This window comes from Melanerpes formicivorus, unplaced genomic scaffold (genome assembly GCF_026170545.1).
Source record: "Melanerpes formicivorus ecotype bairdi unplaced genomic scaffold, bMelFor1.0.p_v2 SCAF_1, whole genome shotgun sequence".
NCBI lineage: Eukaryota > Metazoa > Chordata > Aves > Piciformes > Picidae > Melanerpes > Melanerpes formicivorus.
In genome coordinates, this window is record NW_027142353.1 from 52,806,646 (window position 1) to 52,826,824 (window position 20,179).

General features: G+C 42.6%; 1 protein-coding gene across 3 annotated transcripts in view; it reads right to left on the bottom strand.

The window, feature by feature from the left end:
• The window catches only part of MTUS2 (microtubule associated scaffold protein 2), a 364,748-nt gene that overhangs the window by 72,267 nt on the left and 272,302 nt on the right, over positions 1-20,179 (bottom strand). For all 3 annotated transcript variants that reach the window (XM_068143299.1, XM_068143315.1, XM_068143306.1), the window contains 2 exons: positions 18,659-18,820; positions 1,743-1,841 (listed from right to left, as the gene is read on the bottom strand). In XM_068143299.1, coding sequence (XP_067999400.1) covers positions 1,743-1,841; positions 18,659-18,820 — 261 coding nt within the window. The remainder of the gene's footprint in view (positions 1-1,742; positions 1,842-18,658; positions 18,821-20,179) is intronic.

The following is a 20,179-nucleotide window of genomic DNA, read 5'->3' on the forward strand; positions in this document are numbered from 1 at the left end:
GGTCCAAATTATGAAGGTCAGATTCAAGGCTGACAAAACTGTAGAACAGTAAAAAAGTCACTACTAATTAAAAGGATTACCTGTGAGGAGGCCAGTAACAGGGAAAGCAGTCTATAAACAGCACTCACATTTTAAAGCCTGTTCCATGGCCACATGTAGCTGTGGTAGAGTTACCTGGGAACACACACGCTCTCCTATCACAAAGCGTAAATGTCACACGAGTTTGTGATCCTGATGCCAGAAAGCCTATGCTACTGCGCCTTAGCCCCAGTTACACTCATTCCTTGTCCTATTCAATGGCTGCTTTGATTGTTTTGTGACATTGTTAGCTAGGTGAGAAGATTGTCTTTATTGCTTTGTTATTGCTATTTCTTCTATTTCAAGGAACTTTAAAAGCTACTTTAAAAAATAAACAAAGATGAGATTTATTTTCCTGTTTGATCCTTAGTGATTTTAGGTTACCATAATTTCTGTCACCCAGGCTTAAGAAGTCCTGAATCAGTCTGATGGAGAGAGGGCAGTTATTCAGCCTCTCATGAGAGGGAAGAAACTTCTGAGGTCTCAGGAATTAGATATACCAAAAATTTAAGCCTTGAAAGTCAAGTCAGCTATAGAAATGTAGGTCTTCTTAAGGCAATACAAATATGCCTATGTTTCATTTTGCTTTCTAGTTCTAGTGAGGAAACAAATCATCTCTGCTGCTGCTACAGCCACAGTCAGTGCTGGTGCTTAAACTGAACTCCCACCGCTATAAACACCGGTGAGCTGCCAGTCTTGCACTCTCTGCAGCAAATTTGTCTTTGGATCTCTCTTGGTGATCTCACCAGGTGCAAAACAGCCTGAGAATCACATGATTCAGAGGAGAGTGTTAAGTTCACCTTTTTACTCTAGTATCATAGGAAGGAGAAGAATAGGGATTGAGTTTAGTAAACGTCAAGAGATACTTGATGCAAATTATGGGAGTCTAAGAGCTGTTCTACATCTTTTATACTTTACCAAATGAAGAAATATGGAGTTTCACCCAGCCCTAATTATAACTCAAGTATCATATAGCTGTAGAGATGACATTTACATAATTTAATTGAAGTCCAAATATGAAGCAACAGAACAGACTATAAAGAGCAAGCACAATTACATCAGTGGGACCACATCCACTTATTTCTGCAGCGATTAAATCAGCCAATGTCTAGCCTTAGAAAAGCCTTTAGGTACCCTACACACTTCTTAACAGACATAGAGATAAGTTATTTACAATAAACAAAGGTATTCTTTAGAAATACTAAGCCCTTGTGTTTGTGCACCATTATTGACAGGTAAATTTACCATGCTCCAGGAGCACTCTGAAGGTTATTTCCATAGATAATCCTTTTTTCCAGTTATGCATAGAAATATCCCAGAAAATTTAGTGCCTCTGTGCATTATTTCACTGTATGTGTTCTCTTTTATATAAGAGAGAATTGTAACAATACAGGATACCCCCCTCTGCTGTTAAACATGTAATAGCAACAACTCTTTGTTTTGAAGGAGAGATGATTGCATGGTTGTAACGAAGAACACAGAGGTCTATTTAACTCATGCATGGGTATGATAAATCCTGATGTATTCAGCCAGCTTAATGAACCCTGGATACAATCACTCTTCTCTTAAGAATAGCAGTTCTCAGATTTTAGTGCATTAACAACAGATGCAAGCTCAGCGAGTGTAAATCTTCCCAGAAACAGTGCTTTTGCATTCATAAATACCTGGTGAATGGAGCTTGGTAGCTGTTACTGCTGATCTCTTAGGAGATGAGACAGCTGGTCTGTTAGCATCCTGATCTTTTTGTACTTCTTTCTTTACACCTGTTTTTGGAGGGAAAAAAAAAGGCACAACAGAAAGTAGAGTTGGAAAGAAATTCACATTATAATTCTTGGCAATTATGTCACTAAGATATGTACCAGAAGGGCAAAATGTAAGTATTTCGCTAATACAACATTCAGAGCTTCACACAAGATGCTACATAATACGTCTGTGTTGGATGCCAACCTGCCACTTCTGCATACATGAATGTGTGTGCATGCCTGAGCTGATATGGACAACACAGTCCAGTGCAGAGACATGAAGATGATTAAGGGAGTGGAACATCTTCCTTATGAGGAGAGACTGAGGGAGCTGGGGCTCTTTAGCTTACACTACATTTAGCATGTGTCTGGGGCTAAACTACAGCGGTTACTCTGTCACCCAATGAGGCCCTCCCAGTACAGAAGAAGAATCAGGAAAAGAAGACCAACAGGTTGAAATGGAAACAGATTTAATGGACTAGCCAAATTAATATCAATGTCAATACAAGACATAAAGTTACACTCAGCCCAGCAAAGTGTAGCAGTCACGATACAAAGGAAGGCAGTCCAAAAGTCAACGAGTGAAGTATGATACAGAGAAAAGGGGCCCAAGCCAAACACCCAGATTGAAGGCTCTAACAGGATGCTCCCTTCTCTTTGTAGTGAATGTGATGATTATAGTCTGGGATACACCTCTGAGCCAACTCAAGTCAGCTGTCCTGGCTGATTCCGAACTGATAAAGGCCTGCAGCCCATGGCTGGCCTGGAATTCTGTTGCAGCAAAACCAGGAGATATGCAAAGCTGACTTAAGTTTTCTGCAGGGCCCTGCTCTATCAACTTTTTACACAGGTTTGGAAACTGCCTTTTCTGGTGACCTTTCCCAAGATGGTCTCATACAGACAGGAGACTGAGCGACTGAGCTGTGCAGAACTAGAAGTAGGCAGGATGTGTCAGGGATGCGTCACCCCAGAGAGGAAAGTAGGTCTCTGTGCAGTACATGGCAAAGAGGTGCGGCACATTTGGTGCACAAACCTACCACACACTGTGCCAGTGAAGGACACAGCAGTGATGGCTATACCATCACTTTGCTGTCTGCAAGGCTGAATCAATACCTGGATTCACTGTCATTTATGCCTCAGGCATGTGTGTGGCATGACTGATCCACAGCCCTTCCCTATCCCATGGAACTGGGCTAAGGGGAATTGGAGAAGCTGAGATGGAGGGGACCAGGGGTGAACCACTTCTCTACCAGAGCTGTGGGTGGGTAAACCCGTGAGACCCCTCCCCCAGGCCATGTGCCAAAGACCCCCTGCTGGGGACAAGCTGCAGGAACTGATGATAATCTGTTTCTGGGGCCTGAGTAATATTGCCTGATTGTGTTTGGACTGCTCTCATTTGTGACGTGTGCCAACCTTGAACTTGGTTGTACAAAATGGGAAAGAGTTGCGGAGAGGAATGTTCTTTGTGTCAGGTTCCTGTGTTCTCTGGGAGGTTATTTTGCCTGTTACATTATCCTTCCATGTGGATTTAGTAGCTACAGCACTTAGGAGAATTCTCTGCTAAAATGGGACCTTAACAGGAATTTCACACAATCAGCGAGTGGCGTTCGTGAGTATTTATACACTCCTTCATCCCCAGGAAGTTCTTTTTGGTTTATGAGTGGGGCATTATGAGGTTTGGGTGTTTTCTCCAGTAATTTGTAACCATTATTGTGAAACAAACTCACAACTAAACATCTGAACCTATAATTTTGTATTATGTCGCAAGGAAGATGAAGCCAATTGTAAAGAAAGCAGAAATTTCTGGGTTTTTTATATGTCTCTGCTCTTTTCCTCCTATTGACAACAATGTGCCAGGCTGCCTGGCTCCTCCCCTCCCCTCCCCTCCCCTCCCCTCCCCTCCCCTCCCCTCCCCTCCCCTCCCCTCCCCTCCCCTCCCCTCCCCTCCCCTCCCCTCCCCTCCCCTCCCCTCCCCTCCCCTCCCCTCCCCTCCCCTCCCCTCCGTGTTTCTGGCTTTCCAGATTCTTCCTGAGCTCTGCATTTACCCCTTTTTTCTGCAGCCACTAATTCTTCCCACTAAAATCAGGGTGCCCCAGGGCTCTTGGTGTGTGATCTCCAGAACCTTCGTGCTAGCTTTCCTCCTCACTTTAATTTTTTGTCTGGAGGAAATTCAGTGTCTATTATTATTTCTCCCACCACCAGAGCTCTCTGTTTAGGGGCTCAAGAGGGTCTGTCAGTTGTCCAAGCTTTGAATTCACTAACTGGCTCTTGTACCAGAGAGATACAACTTCATCTGAAAGCCAGAGCAGCCACCCAAGCTCAGCTCACCCCTCCTTCCCACCTATAACTCCCATCAAAATAGCTGTGGAGACCATGCTGAGTGCAGTAACATGAAAGCCATGCCCTGCTGGTTTGCCTGTGGTGTGAGAGGCACAGCCTCAGGCTTCCATGCAGAACAGACTAACCAAGAAAGTAAGAAAGAACAGCAAGAAAAAGCAAATCCCAGAGACATTAATATTTGCTTTCCTTTTTTACTGTTACACTGTTTGTTGGGGGGATGTATTCTAGCCTGCAGTATTGTGTCACAGCCCCTGGATATACTGGGAAAAGGGATTTAAGGCAAAACACTCGTCAGAAAGCAAAACCACTGTTTGCCTGTGCTTATAGACAACTTGTAGGGAAATGTCTAACAGAATCTGAAATATATGAAGCAGGAAAACAAATCCATATTTTCTTGGTTGTGCTCTCTTCCAACCTGGTCTATTCTATTCTATTCTATTCTATTCTATTCTATTCTATTCTATTCTATTCTATTCTATTCTATTCTATTCTCAATGGCAGTCCAAAAGATAACACTATCTTCCATTTTGCTTAATGCAAATGTGATCTGGTTATTTTGGTAGTAGAGAAAATTGATAATCTTATATGGGGGTCATAATCTTCAGGGACACTTACTGGATGACTGATTTTCTGCCCTCTCCAAAGCCACAGCTGGTCATGGTTGCTGTATCAGGCTTGTATTTAATGCATCATTCACCCTTCCACTTCTCTCTGAACCAGGACTTGCAAAGAGGAAGCTGCAGACACAGCATTTGGCATGCACTGGAACCTGAGCTTCATATTTTGTAGCATCAGCTCTCAGAATTTGCTTGCAGAGTACTTCTATGAAGAGCACATGCTCACACACAAGCCCTGTGTCAATCTATTTGTGGGAGGATGGCACAAGAGAAGGTCTAAGACCCTCCTTCACTCTTTCTCATTGATCATAGGCAAAAGCATCATCAGCCACCAGAGACAGGGAAAAAACCAAAATTTCTTCATACTTTTTACTTTTGTCCATCTCCATTTCTCTGCTGTTGGTAAATTGGACAATGTTGAGGCTATGATTTTCATCTGTGATCAACAGTTTTTACAGGGAAATAACAGGATGTAAATTTCCTGTTTGCCACCTACTACAGCATACTCTACTACAAAGCAGGAGATAAAATAAGTTTATGGTGCCATTTAATTACTGGGGACCGAAGAAAAGCGATCTGAGATGGGAGCCGTGAGACAAAATCAGAGGCTGTTTTGTAAGGTACAGTTTATATGGTTACAAAATCAAGCATTACTTTTCCATGATAATGAGGCCTTGATTTTTTTTTTCCTGTGCTTTTCAAAATAAAAATATTATGCACAAATGGGTCATATACCAAGTTCCTCTGTAAATTTTGCTATGGCAAATGTCAAACAGACAATGGTAGGGAAAGAGCGTTACTGCTTTCAGCAGTAACAAGGGGCATATAAATACTTAACTACTTTTGTTTGTGAGACATTGTACAGGAAAAACACCTGGGAAATTAGCTCAGCCACTTAACCTTAAGCAAAAAGCAAGGAACAATTCCCCAGTTAGAGCTCAGTTGGAGGAAAGAGAGAAAAGAAACAAAGCAGCCCAGCAAGCACCACTGTTTCGTACATGTCAAGTTGAGCTCTGCGGAGAACAGTGAGAATTGTGTGTGGGCACAGATGGAGAATGGAATGGAATGGAATGGAATGGAATGGAATAGAATAGAATAGAATAGAATAGAATAGAATAGAATAGAATAGAATAGAATAGAATAGAATTAAGCAGGTTGGAAGAGACCTCTGAGATCATCGAGTCCAACCTATCACCCAACACTATCTAATCAACTAAACCATGGCACTAAGTGCCCCATCCAGTCTCTTCTTATGCCTGTCAGAATACAGAATATGGAATACAGAATTAACCAGGTTGGACAAGACCTTCAAGATCATCAAGTCAAACACCATCTAATCAACTAAACCATGGGACTAATGCCTCATCCAGTCTCTTTTTAAACACTTCCAGTGATGGTGACTCCACCACCTCCCTGGGCAGCACATTCCAATGGTCAATCACTCTTTCTGTGAAGAATTTCTTCCTAACATCCAGCCTAAACCTCCCCTGGTGCAGCTTCAGACTGTGTCCTCTCATTTTGATACAGGTTGCCTGGGAGAAGAGACCAACTCCCTCCTTGCTACAACCTCCCTTCAGGTAGTTCTAAACAACAATGAGGTCTCCTCTGAGCCTCCTCTTCTCCAGGCTAAGCAACCCTACCTCTCTCAGCCTCTCCTCATAGGGCTTGTGCTCCAGACCTCTCAACAACCTTTCTCTGGACATGTTCCAGCAACGCAACATCTTTCCTAAACTGAGGGCCCAGAACTGGACACAGGACTCAAGGTTTGGCCTAACCAGTGCTGAGTACAGGGGCAGAATGACTTCCCTGCTCCTGCTGGCCACACTGTTCCTGATGCAGGCCAGGATGCCATTGGCCTTCTTGGCCACCTGGGCACACTGTTGCTCATGTTCAGCCTAATGTCAACCAGTACTACCAGGTCCTTTTCTGCATGGCTGCTCTTCAGCCACTCTGACCCCAGCCCGTAGCACTGCATGGGGTTGTTGTGGCCAATGTGCAGAACCTGGCACTTGGATGTGCTAAATCTCATGCCGTTGGACTCTGCCCATCTGTCCAGCCTGTCAAGGTCCCTCTGCAGAGCTCTCCTACCCTCTAAGAGATGAACATCTGCCCCCAGCTTGGTGTCATCTGCAAATTTACTGATGATGGACTCAATCCCCTTGTCCAGATCATCAATAAAGATATGAACAGAACTGGGCCCAGCATTGATCCCTAAGGGACACCACACCGTGCCAGCCACTCGGGAGAGGAAAGCTGGCTCAGAGGATAGGGGAGGATATGCCGCTTCACATAGTGTGGTGCCTGGGTCCTGCCTTGGTGCAGTTGAAGATGTGCCCTGGCTCGTCCGCCTGGGATTTAAATGTGCCGCTGCAGCAGTCTCTATCCATGCCATGCAGAGGCAGCTGCATGGAAGATGTCTGCCCTGGAAATGTGGGAGATCAGCAAATATTGAAACAGGTTGTGAGCAAAGATGCAAATAGGTATCTTGGCAAGGACAGAACAGCAGGATTAACAGCAAGGTGGTGAAACCAGGATAAATACCCTCCTTCAGTCTGTAAGATTAGGAGAGCTCCTGAGGTGTGGTAGGCACAGCAACACAGCAACCAAGGAAATGAGAACTGTCTGTGTAGCAAGGAGAAGCCAGTGCACAGCACAGTCCTACTGGGAAGGGACTGAGGTGAAAGGCACATGGAGCAAGTGGTTATTCAACTTCTACTTCATAAGCAGATGGGTCCTGATGGCCTCTCTGTGGCCCTCCTTAGTGCAGAGGGGTTTAGAAAGCACACAACAGGCAAAAGAAAGGACAGTCTACAGGAGCATACAATTATCATTCTGCTCAGCTCATCACCCACAGGGAAATCTTGGGGGAAGAGCTGCCTCTGGCATCAGGCCTTAAATAAGAGGTTGTGCTAAATGTTTTTTCTAAAAATGGGGGTTGTTCTTTATTTTCTGTTTTGAAACAACAATTGTAAGTTGTTTAAAAGAGGAACATGTTGGTGTCCTGCAGGGAAAATTCATTTTTAAATGACATGGGTTTGGGCTCCGAATTTGTCATTTCACAGAAATCTAGATTTTCAGGTTCAAGGAAATCTGTAGGAGAGCATTGTCATGATGATCAGCATAATGTTATACTGCAGACTATGGCACAGCAGGAGGTTATACAGTTTGGTATTTACAACCTCAGAGTGCGCTGGAAGTATCTGAAAGGTTATGATGTGTATGAAAAGATAGAGACTCCATAATAACTCTGGAAACAAAGCGAACATTTCAGTTATTACTGCAGGCTTGAATACACGTAAAACCTCAAAAACCTGACTGCCAGATGTATTTTGAACTGTCCAAAGGAGTTGTATGTAGAATCATAAAGTAGAAAAAGAGTGATTGGCCATTGGAATGGGCTGCCCAGGGAGGTGGTGGAGTCACCATCACTGGATGTGTTTAGGAAGAGACAGGATTGGGACATTTGGTGCCCTGGTTTAGTTGATTAGATAGTGCTGGATGACAGGCTGGACTCAGTGATCTCAAAGGTCTTTTCTAACCTGGTTATTCTATTCTATTCTATTCTATTCTATTCTATTCTATTCTATTCTATTCTATTCTATTCTATTCTATTCTATTCTATTCTATTCTTAAAATAATATGTAAAATCCTATGATAAAAAAAGCTGTTAAGCATCACAAATGTATACTTCTTGAACTTGCACACTGTCATAATTTTGTTCAAAATTTATCTTTTAAAGTATGTATTAACACTGACCTGGCACAAAATCCACATGCTGGAAATCCAGAGCTCCAACTAGCATTGTGCTAAGTTCCTGTACATTACCTTTTTTCCTACTCAAGGTTTTTAGCACTAAGCCTCCCATCAAAAGGCTCCTGGCAGAATGGGAACAACCACTAAATTCCAGGCTTCCAAGAACAGCTTCCAAGACTGAGAACCCGCTCTACTATAGGAGCTAATGGAGTGAGAAGTTGTCTTTCTAGTAGACAGAAATCAAAGACAAAACCTACTCATTTTTATATGAATTTACATGCCATCTGAGGTTACAAATCTCCCATCTTTTCTAAAAGCTATACTTGTATACAGAAATGGATACATCTGTATACAGAAGATAACTGTGAGCATAAATCCTTGCTCACACTTTCTACTAGTGTGGCTACAGCATTTGCTTTTGGAAAAGGCATCCAATTGCACAGTTCTTTAAAGGTATTTACATTCCCTAACTGTAGTGGTTTGAGCCTTAACTGGGAATTAAGAGCTCAGATGGGGTCAAGGCTGAGAATCTCTCCCCTGCTCCCCCCCACAGAGAGGGAAAAAAAAGGGAAAGGGAAGAAGCAAATCCACCAAACAATAATTTGGAGTCAGCTTGGAAATAGAGAGGTAAAGAGTTTTCTTTAAACAATATCTATCTATATATATACATATATATAAAACAATAACAGGTAAGGTTCCCAAGGGCAAGTAACAAGGATGGATGGGAGGGGAGGAAAAAAACAAGAATACAAAACCAATCTCTCTCTGAAGAGGCACGGAGGCAGCAGGGAGAAGGATTAGGCCTGACCATGTGGAAGAGGAGCAGAAAGGCAGCTGCAGTAGCTCTCATTCAGGAGAGGCAGGAGCCAAAAAGGAGAGCTAATGGCTGCAATGTCCTCCCTTTTATACCCTAGCTGGGTAGGGAGTGGGGAGTGGAACAGACTCAGTTTCCCAGGGGGAAAATGCCCTGCAGGGAGGGCAAAGCACTCGCAAGCCCTCCACCCTGTTTTCAGGATGGGTGCTAACCCACCACATCTGTATACAGAAGATAACTGTGATCATAAATCCTTGCTCATACTTTCTACTACTGTGGTTACAGCATCTGCTTTTGGAAAAGGCATCCAATTGCACAGTTCTTAAAGGTATTTACATTCCCTAACTAACACACAGAGCCTGCTTCAAACCAAACAGAAGGAGCAAAGGCAAAATCATTATAAATACAAGGGAAACCACTCCAGACATGTTAAATCGTTCAGCAATCACGTGGAAAAACAGCAAACAAAGCCACTTCTCCATTCCTTCACCACTGCTGAATGCTAGCCTAGGAGCCAGAGCTAAGTACAATTTATCTCAGGCATCTTCTCGAGACCTGCTGCAAAGTCAGTGCTTGTATTCCCCTGTACCTTTCTGAATCTTTAAAAGCCAGCACAGTGGGGTAGGCTTCAATTTGTTTTCACACTTCAGACTGAAAAGATTCTAACAAATTATGCATCAAGTATTTATTTCAAAACAAATCCTAACATCCTGTAGATACCTTTAACAGTTCAATGGGACTGGCTGCATTCAGTTGGATTCCAGCTGTTCTCTCATGTACTTTATCAGCTAACTAATGGAGTCTGCAAGTTTAAAAAAATCCAGGGAATGGTTTTTAAGTCACTCACAGACACAGAGAGCCACTTTGGGTCTCCTTCTGCCTTTCCCCCTGATACCCATGATTGGTTGTGTCCTTGGTGAGTGATGACACATCCATGCACGCATTGTTTGAGACAAAATGAGCCAAGCTGGAAATTTGATGGATTCTGCAGAATCCTAATTCTCTCTAGAGACTCTACTTCTTGTCATCTATGAGACACTGAAAGACTGAATAAGTAAGAAGATGTAGAAGAAAGACTACACATTTGTTGAAGTAGAAACTTCTAACCCTTGTGCTCTTCCCTTTGTATCGAATTTAAAGTCAATACGATATGAAAAAAAGGACACAGACTATTGCATTGGCTCATCTGAAAGTGACTGTTTTCTGTTTATATTAGAACTAAAAGCCTCTTTAACTGACATTGAAAACTAAAGGAAAAAAATAAACTTGACAAAATAAACCATGCTTTGGACTGAATACAAAATCCCAGGGTAACTCAGAACATTCAGCATTAGTTGAAGAGTTAGAGCAGCAACTACTCTTCCTGTCATTTTACATGGAACCCAAGGCATTTTATTGTTGTTTCCTCACAGTGTTGTGCTATGGCATGTTTCAGAGAGGTTCCCAGGACAGAGCCTGGAAAACTTGTCTTTGAATGACTCACTTTCACCTGCAGTGCAGTACTGCTTATCCCTGTTCTCAGTACAGGAACAAGGTGAATGTAACCCACCATGTATTGACTATTCAGCTTTTCATGGAAAGTGTTTGCCAAGGGAACAAAGCCATGGCAGACTCTTCTCCCTTCGTCCCTGCAAGACTGATGCTCACTTTCCCCCCTCTCAGTTGATCTTAGCTCATCCCTCTCCCTCTTGCTGAGGTTGTGTTGTCTGGATTTTGCAGAAACTGGTTAAAAGAAACACATATCATACACTGTGAGCTTGCTGCTGAGAGCTGTGATAACACGGGCCTCCTATTTTTCATCTTGACTGATTATATTTAACAGCCTTCCCTCTTACATATGATTTACTGGTGCTTGTAAAAGTGCAGGAATGGACTGGGCTAGTGTTTTTAACAATTATTTTAATTGTCTTTAATTTAATGGGCCAGACAGAAACAAGCTGCTCAAATTAACTCCTTATTGCTAGTGCCATTGCACTCGAATTAGATTTGTTATGGGGAATAAAGGTCATTTGTCTGTGAGATAAACATTAAATAAGAGTAACAACCAAGTTGAAACAGGTATGCTGTAACACACACACACAGACACCAAGCCCGACAACTTGGCACAGAAAATATAGTATCCTTCAGTTCTCTAACTTCACAGACTGTTGGGTGGTGAGCCTAGTCTGGTGGGCAGAGCTGAGGTCTGGAACAAGCAGCAACCCGATGACCAGGAGTTTGGATCGAGACTGAGGGCGGAAACAAGGGAGCCCAGAGTTGCATCGGTATTCAGTACCCTGGAGGTGAACCAAAATTTCAAAAGACAGCAGAGCTTGGAGATGCCAAGCAGGATTTTCTGTGGGTTTCAATGTTCTGAGAGAAGTATGTGGCTGAATAAGACCAGACAGTGATGAGACCATAAAGAAGCTGTATAACAATGAAGAGAAAAAAACTATGCACAATAAAAGAATAAAAAGTGTAAGTGGATAAAAACTATGGTCAGATGTGAATGACTTCTCAAATCCTTACACAGAATGATTGAGCCATACTTTCTTGATTTCTTTTTCCTTCTGAATTGCATCCAAGTCTTGTTGCCTTTGTGGGAGCCATGCACTCAGCTCCTCACTGCAGACCTACCCTTTATCTAGATGTTCCCGCTCTCAAGTTGCTCACTCTGAATGTGCAAAAAAGGCCTTAGCACTACAAAAGAAAACAGTGCCTGCACTTTTATTCACCTGTGGGTCCAAGATGTTCATAGCACATAGAATTGTGCAATCAGCTTTGTCAGAAGGACCTCTGAAGTCTTTTGGTCAAGCCTTCTGCACACAGTAGATCTGACTACAGCAGGTTGCACAGTGCTTTGACCAGCTGACTTACAGATGTCTCTAATGATGCAGCATTCACCACCTCCTAAACAATGTGCTCTAGTGTTTGACCACCTTCACAGGTGATCAAACAAGCACCACCTTCACAGATGGTCAAACAATGATAATTTCCTGTGTTCCAACTTGTGTTTTGCACTGTCATTGTGAATGTCTGAGAAGTGTCTGCCTTTGCTTTTTTTTTATATCTTCCCTCTAGAGAACTGAAGGCTGCAATAAGATCTTCCTTTGACTTCTCTGAACAAACCCAGCACTCCCAGCCTCTCCTCCTGACCTGCTCTGTCACACATCTCAGTCCTTTGACCATCCTAGTGGCTGCTCTGCTGCTCTCATTCCAGTATGGCACACTTCTTATCCTGGGATTCCCCAAACTGGGCACAGTTGTGAGCGGCCACAGAAGTGCTGAATGAAGGGGTAGGACCACAGATGCTACAGCCCACAATCTTGCTAATGTAGGCCAGTGTGCCTCTAGTTGTTCTTGCTGCAAGGGCACTTTGTAGGCTCAGATTCAACTTGCCGTCTAGTAAGACCTCCAAACAGGTCCTCTTGGCAGAGCTGCTTTTCAGCCAGCTGGCCCCAGCCTCTCCTCTCAAATGGTATTATTCCTCCACGGGACAAGACCTCACTTTTCACTTTTTGTACTTCATGAGTTTGTTGCAGGCTGAATTCTACAGCACTGGTAAAGTCCCTCTCAACTGCAGCCCTACTCTCCAGCATAGTGACCAATACCCCTTGATTTGCTATAATCTGTGAGCTTCCTCAGGGAGTACCAATGGATGCTAAAGTCTGCCAGATGGACTTTGTACCTCTAATCACAACATCCTGAGCCTGATGGTCTAGCCAGTTTCCACCCACCTCATTATTTGCCACAAAGCTGAGATACTCAGAGACTCTTCCCTAGACCAGTCACAGAAGAACCTAGGCATGAGAAAGGAATTGCAGGAAAGAGGTTTCAGGCCACACTTGTGTTGTTTAGTGGCTACCAGCATGATTTTATGTGGAGAATGCTACTCCTAGGCTCTATTCGTGTGAGCCGCTTTTAGAACTGGAAGTCTGCAGCAGTCAAAACCGATGCTCCTGGACAGGAAATAGTCTAGTTCTAAAGCAATTTAGTTTTAATCAACTGATGGCAGCACTGCATGAATGTGCTGTGCTGCTGCTGGGTCCAAGCAGGGGCACCTGCATGGTTCTGCACTTTGCGACTTTCCAGATCTGTCAGCACCAGCTCAGGAGTCACTGCCTATCTGAACCTCCCTTTCCACTGCACAGCACAGATATGTTCTTCTTGCATTGCTAACTACTCTGGTGTGTCATGCTGGGGGGTGGTTTATGGATCCTGAAGGGCTCACTAGATATTCCACTAACTGCTTCATGCCAAATCAAAGGGTTTTGCCCAAATCATAGCAAAACTAAATCTTGGTCTGATTTAGGATCTGCATTGTTCTGCGATGAACAGCAGTCTAAGAGGTCAGTAAAGCAAATTCCCTGTGAGGGTGGGAAGCTGATAATGTGCTGTTTTTAGAGGAATTTAAAACAGAAAATTCAGTAGCCATGTGCGTCAAAGATTACACGTTTTTATCCCCATCTGTGGAAAGAGGAAGCTTATATGTCTTTTCAGAGGTGGATTTCAGCTGCAAAGCTTCTGATGGAAAGCTGCTTTCACCTGTCTTTAAACAAAATATGAAACAACAATAGAAGTGGTAAATATTAGCTAGGTTATCACTGTATTTCTCAAAGAAACTGTTATGTTTAAACGAAAGTAAAGAATCTGTCTCGCTTTTTGTAGTCAAGCATGCTTTTTGTTTTCATTTTCTATATGCTTACAGGCGTGCAAATATGAAAGGGGTTTAACAGCACACAAAAAGGGATGTACAACACCCTGAAATCTAATTAAGTGTGCTCTTTCCATAGACTAGTTTAGAAGCAATCACTTCATGTCTTCAAAATAATTTGCATGCCAATGATCTTCCACTGCTATTGTCCCACGCCAGAGTTTTTTTGATCATCTGAATCACTACACAGCAACAATTCCAGAAGTCCATTTTCATTAATTAAACATGTTTTATTCCCTGTAGTCCTATTTATCTGACAAGCACTTTCTTCCTTCCTTTGTTGTTTCTTTTTTTTCCTCCATGTGAATGTACAACACAGGTGGTCTTCTCAGCTACCATCTAACACAGGAAAGCCTTTGTGTGATTTCTGTTTGTGACAGTTTTAGGCTGTGCCTTTAAGAAAAGGACGGCTACAGAATTCTCTAGCTGAAGGTTTAGGTGTAAAAAGGAAAACAAAGATAATTCTAAATGAATTTCATTAGCAGATCAGTAGAATGTAGCTTGAAGAACTTACAGTCTGTCTTCAGTCTTTCTTTCATTCTCAGCCAGCCTGCATGCAGCTGACCTTGGACTGAAACTGATGAGAAAAGAAAACTAACTTTCTTAACAACTGCTTTGAACTAACGATTTTCCTTTAACATCCTTTTCTTTCTCTTTCTCCTTTTTCACCCAATTAACTACTAGGGGAAAAGGGAGGAAGGTGGAGAGGGATTCTGGGGGGAACCTGAGGGGGGATTCTCCTCGGGAGGGTCTTTCTGTGTTACATTCTTTCCTGTATATTTTTTGTACATATATTTTAAACACTGTATATTTTGTACATACCCACTGCATTTCATTCTGCTTGTAAAATACAGCTTTTCATTCACTTCTCTGACTGAGTCAGCTGTGCTTTATGTGGTGGGAGGATTAAACCTTCACATTACCACACTGTTCGTTATTTTCCACTCATTGTTATAGGTAGATATGTTCCTTTATGAATTAATTTACTACTCAAACACCATTTAAATGGTGCATAGCTCTGAAATACAACTGTAATTCTTCCATCACCTGATACCTGTAAACCTCTGTTTCTGTGTATGCAATCTGTGAATCTGTGATATTGCACTCCCTCAGAAATATTATTGATATTTAAATGATTGCCATCTTTTTACTTTCATAAAAGATGCTCTGTGCCATACACTGATACCAGAGCACTGGAGTAATGTAGCTGCTTTTGCTTCTGCCTATTGTGTGTACTAGCAACTTGCCAGCTGTCTCTATTCAGGATCTGTGTCTGACTGTCAGTATAACATAGCCAGGTACCTCTAGTTCACATGTTTAGTTTCCTTCCAGTACAAAACAGGCAAGTTTTACCTCAGTTGACTGAGCCTCCCTATCTACATCACACTACAAATACAGCAAGGTGGTGGAAATTGGGTTCCATATGCTGATGCATCCAGTCTTTGCTGGTGCCTTGCTGGAAGGAGGCTGGCCAGGTGACTGAAGCCCCTGATTTCTAGACTAGGAGACAGTAATGTCAACTCTTCTCCAGTTGTCATGGATTTAACATGTATGGTAACTTTTCTCCTGGCTCTCTGCTGTTGTGGCTTGCATAAGCAAGCATGTGGACAATTCTCATCACATCCCTAGCACAGAAAGGCTATGGTAGGTTGCTAGGTTGAAACCTGCCTACAGTTTTGCACACTGACAGCTTCACATCTGTGAGAAAGTTAAGGGAACACGAGCAGAAGCAGGCAAATTGCCTTGCAATGGGAAGAGTGCAACTGACACTTCTCCAGTGCAAGCCTGATCTTCTGCATGGATCCATGCACCCACAGACACAAGCACTGAACATTGCAGGCTAGATAACCTGGAGGGAAGTAAATTCAATTCAGAACCTATGTTTCTGTGTCTCCAATAGGCCTATTAAGTCATAAACAGCTAGACATTAACCACACTTTGACCCACAAGCTTGACCAAATCAAAGCACAGAAGAATTTCCTTTTGTGTGCATCCATGAGAGCAGACATGATTTCTGGAAGGTCATACAGAGACAATTAACAACTGCTCTGAAGGAAACCACCAAGACTAAGCGATGACACAGACAAGGTCAGGACAATGAGCAAATGAAGATTATATGGAAGGAGGAAAATTGGAGAACTTCTCATAATGATTTGAATTCTGACCCTTTATTTTTCAGGTTTGCCTCCAAAGGCAGTAAAACACTGCAAAAAATTAGTCTTTCAGTTTGTAGCTTAAAACCCCAAATTAAAAGTCAACTTAGCTTTCTGACAGCATTGTAATTCTTTTACCCTTCTGTGTTTATGCCCTGATCTGATGGTAAACTCTCTTTTTAGAAACCTGCTGCTTGATGGATATTGTTTTGCATTAAGCTGTAATTTCTGCTCTCCTGGGCAAACCCAGAGGTGACAGCCTGAATCAATTAGTCCTGTCTACATCAGATTTTGTGTGCCCACATTAGCATGACTGCATATCAGACACCACAGTTCTACCTCACTGCAGTGCTCCAATACTGAAACCTGGCAAGGACTTGAGGCTGTACAGGCATTATAAGGTCTGCTTGCCTGTGACAAAAGAAGCCCAGAAGCTAGGAGAATTATTCAACAGAAAATTGAAACAGCCCTTTGAAGCTTACCATGCCAATATGACTAAGTGGAAAAGGAAAGCTTCTACTGGAGTTGTCTAACCAAACCGCAGAAGCTTCTGCCCATGTCCAATACAGCAGATGTCAGCAGGCCCCAAGATGGACCCACTGCTAGCCCAGGCTAAGCCCATCAGCAACAGTGGTAGCACCTGTGTGGTAACACATTTAAGAAAGGGAAAAATTGCTGTGCAGCAGCAGTCAGAGAGAAACAACTCTGCAGACATCAATGTCTGTAAAGAAGGAGGGGGAGGAGGTGCTCCAGACACTGGAACAGGGATTCCCCTGTAGCCTATGGTGAAAGCCATGGTGAGGCAGGCTGTACCCTTGCTCTCTGAAAACAAAGCTGGATGTGGGGAGTAACCCTTTGGCAGACCTGTGAAGCAAACACAGGTACTGTTTATCCCAAACTCATATTTCACTACTGTCATACAAACAGTGGAGTATGTTTCACTCACTAAAATACTGTTACACCTCATGCATCCCATTGTGATCCATAAAGTGCTTTCCAGGAATACAAGTCTGGAAACCACATTCTTCCTTCCTCTCCACATTAGAAGATGCAGTATTGACCTTAGTGACCACATGCAAAAGTCCAATGACCAATTCAGGCACAGGTGGCTCACCAGTAAGCTCCTCCAATGATGGCTTTAAAAATTACTGTTATTTTAAAATATCTTTCCCTTCAGGTGCTTGAAGGATGACCTGAGCAATGAGGAAGCAGGAATGAACACAAAGACACATAAAGATTGTGGTCTCAAGAGCTTGCTGTGATTATAGCAGTATCTCTTGGACCCTGAGGAATTTCCATGCCTTTAAATTAGATTCTTCAGGGAACTCCAAGATCTTGGCTGATGGATGCCCAGGGGTCATGGCATTGCAGAAAGGTAAGTGCTGGGATCACATTAAGCAGAAGGGCAATGGGACAAACAGGAGCTGGAACAGGGTAGGGAAACATTGTCTACTAGTGGGTAGGAAAGCACTTGAAACTGCCTGGGGTGAGGAGATGTCATCTGCAACTAGCATAGAGGTTTTAAAACTTATTTCATAATTTCAATAATCTTACTGAGTCTACTTGCAAGTCGCAATGAACAGCCTTCACTCACCCATTACACCCAAACTCAAGTCTACATTGTCAGTGCTGATTGTATAAAGGATGCTCATTCTCCCCACTGAGTGGACAGGCAGAAGGGACAGCATTAGTATCACTCAAGGGCAAACAGCATCAATTACTCCTTACTCTCTCAAAGGTGGTGAGTCCTGTTCAAGAAGATACACCCTTGCCAAGCAGAACCTGGAGTTCAAGCACCATGTCCCAGTGCCAGGCTAGGTAAGGGGCAGCATGAAACAAGCATGAGCAGGAGATAGCAGAGAGATGCATGTTTTTCAACTGAGAACACATCTGGCAGAAAACAGTAAACTTCCCTCTGTGAGATGCTCTGAATTATTGCTGGATGATTTGAGCTGAATCAAAGTGCAAGAGTGATTGGCTAAGGAAACAATTTGGAAACAAAACTAGGGCTGGTTTGTTATGGATTTTTTTTTTGCTTTATTTACTTACCTGCTTCTCCCTCTCTGAGTGAAAACACCACAAATTGCTTAACAGAGCAGTATTCTCATGCTCACAAGTATACCTAGCAATGAATTTACCTGCTCAATGGAATGCTTTGGTATCTAAAGCAAGGCAATGTTTTCAACAAGCTGTTTGGTGAGAACCAATAATGGATGCATACTATATCTCTGGCCTGTGTAATTAGGGACACTAAATGACTTCAATTCCAGGCACAGTTCACAAAGTGAGATTATAGCTGTGTCCTGATTGTGTGTCAAAGAGTCTACAGCAGAGTCCAAATCAGCACACTGGCAGCATGCCCAAGAATGGCATGAAAATTAACAAAGTAAGCAGTAAAATAACATCATGATAAGGTTTCTGTATTTCCTGGCCTGATGCAGATGGTGTTTCAAGGTTGGAGCACTTACCAGTAGGTGCTGTAGCAGTTTTCGGTGCTGGAAGTAAGCTCTTGCGTGGAGTTGCTGTGCTGCTTGATACCTGGGTCATGCTCTTGCTGCTTCCCTTGGGGACATCTTTAGAAGGTGCAGATGCCTTAGGAGCAGTTTGCTCTTCATTTCCAAAGCTGGAACCTGTAAGAGACCAAAATTATGAGTCCATGAAAAATGTATGTGAACTCTGGCATAGAGACTGAGCTTGTATCAGTGATTATGATCCACACAGATATATTCTTATTTCTATTTGAGTTGATTCTATGATTCTAAGTAGCATGGAATTTCTGCAGTACAAATTGTTATATAGAAATAAAAAGTTCCTAGCAACTTACTTAAATGCTAAGTCTCGGTGGCTGTTGAACTCCAGCTCCAACAGGACCTTAACATCTGCTTTTGATCTAGCTCCATAAAGGTATCTGGCTGCAAGACTCACAAAGAAACCAAGGAATTTCTACATGTCTGTGTGGACAAGCTCTTTTTGGCTTTGTGGCTTCTACAGGAGTCACCCTACCCACTCATTCTAAGATTTGAGACTAAGACTGAAGGGCATACTGGTACAAGGCATTAAATTCTCCTACCCAGGAGGGATTTCCTATAAACAGGTCCTTAGACCACACTCAGATATTGGAATAACATGATGAAAAACAAACAAAACCCCCTGCCTTAACTCACATCCACTTCAACACTTCAATCATATTCTCATCATGAATCTTCAGTTGCCAAGTTTTCCAGTTTATATTAACCTCTTTCAAAACCTCCAATGGGTTTGGTTTCCTCCTGCCTTTGCCATCCAGTGAATAATGACATCCTAGGTTCTTTGTAGATATATGGAAATCAATCTTTTCTTAACAACTGAATATGGCAAAGTTAAGATAGTCTTCTTTATCTGTTGAGTAGAAAGCCTAAGAGGAGCAAAAGATTACAGCACATCTGGACCTGAATATTTGCAGAAGGGTGAACACACTGTTTGAAAAAATGAGTGGAGATAGTGGCAAGAAATACACAGGAGTTCAGAAGAGGGCTGTAATGTTTATTCCCATTCTTCTTAAAAGAAACAATACAATGCTGTGTAGGTGTTGCCTGCAGGAAAATGATATCATTATTTTAATAACTGGCATGTTCAAGTCTCCAGTATTCTTAAGGTGTAGGCTTCTTAAATGTATTCAGGTAAAGGAGATCTATTCTTTTAAACTTTCATACCGAAAATCCACTGGGAAAAAAAAGTGCAGGTTGGAAAAGGAAATCCTCTTTTCTGATAAAGGAATAACATACCTTTCGGCCCTGACAAAATAGCTTTAAGTTTTGCTGCGTCTTTATGGCTGCATTCATATAAGTTTTGAATCAAAGGGCCTATCTGCAGCATACATGGAGTGCCACAAACACATTTGACCTCTGTTCGAATGATAAGCCACATTAAATGTTTAAACAAAACAGCACACTGCACGCCGCACGGGAGCAGAAAAGGACTTAAGCATTTGTCACCATCACACTGCTGTA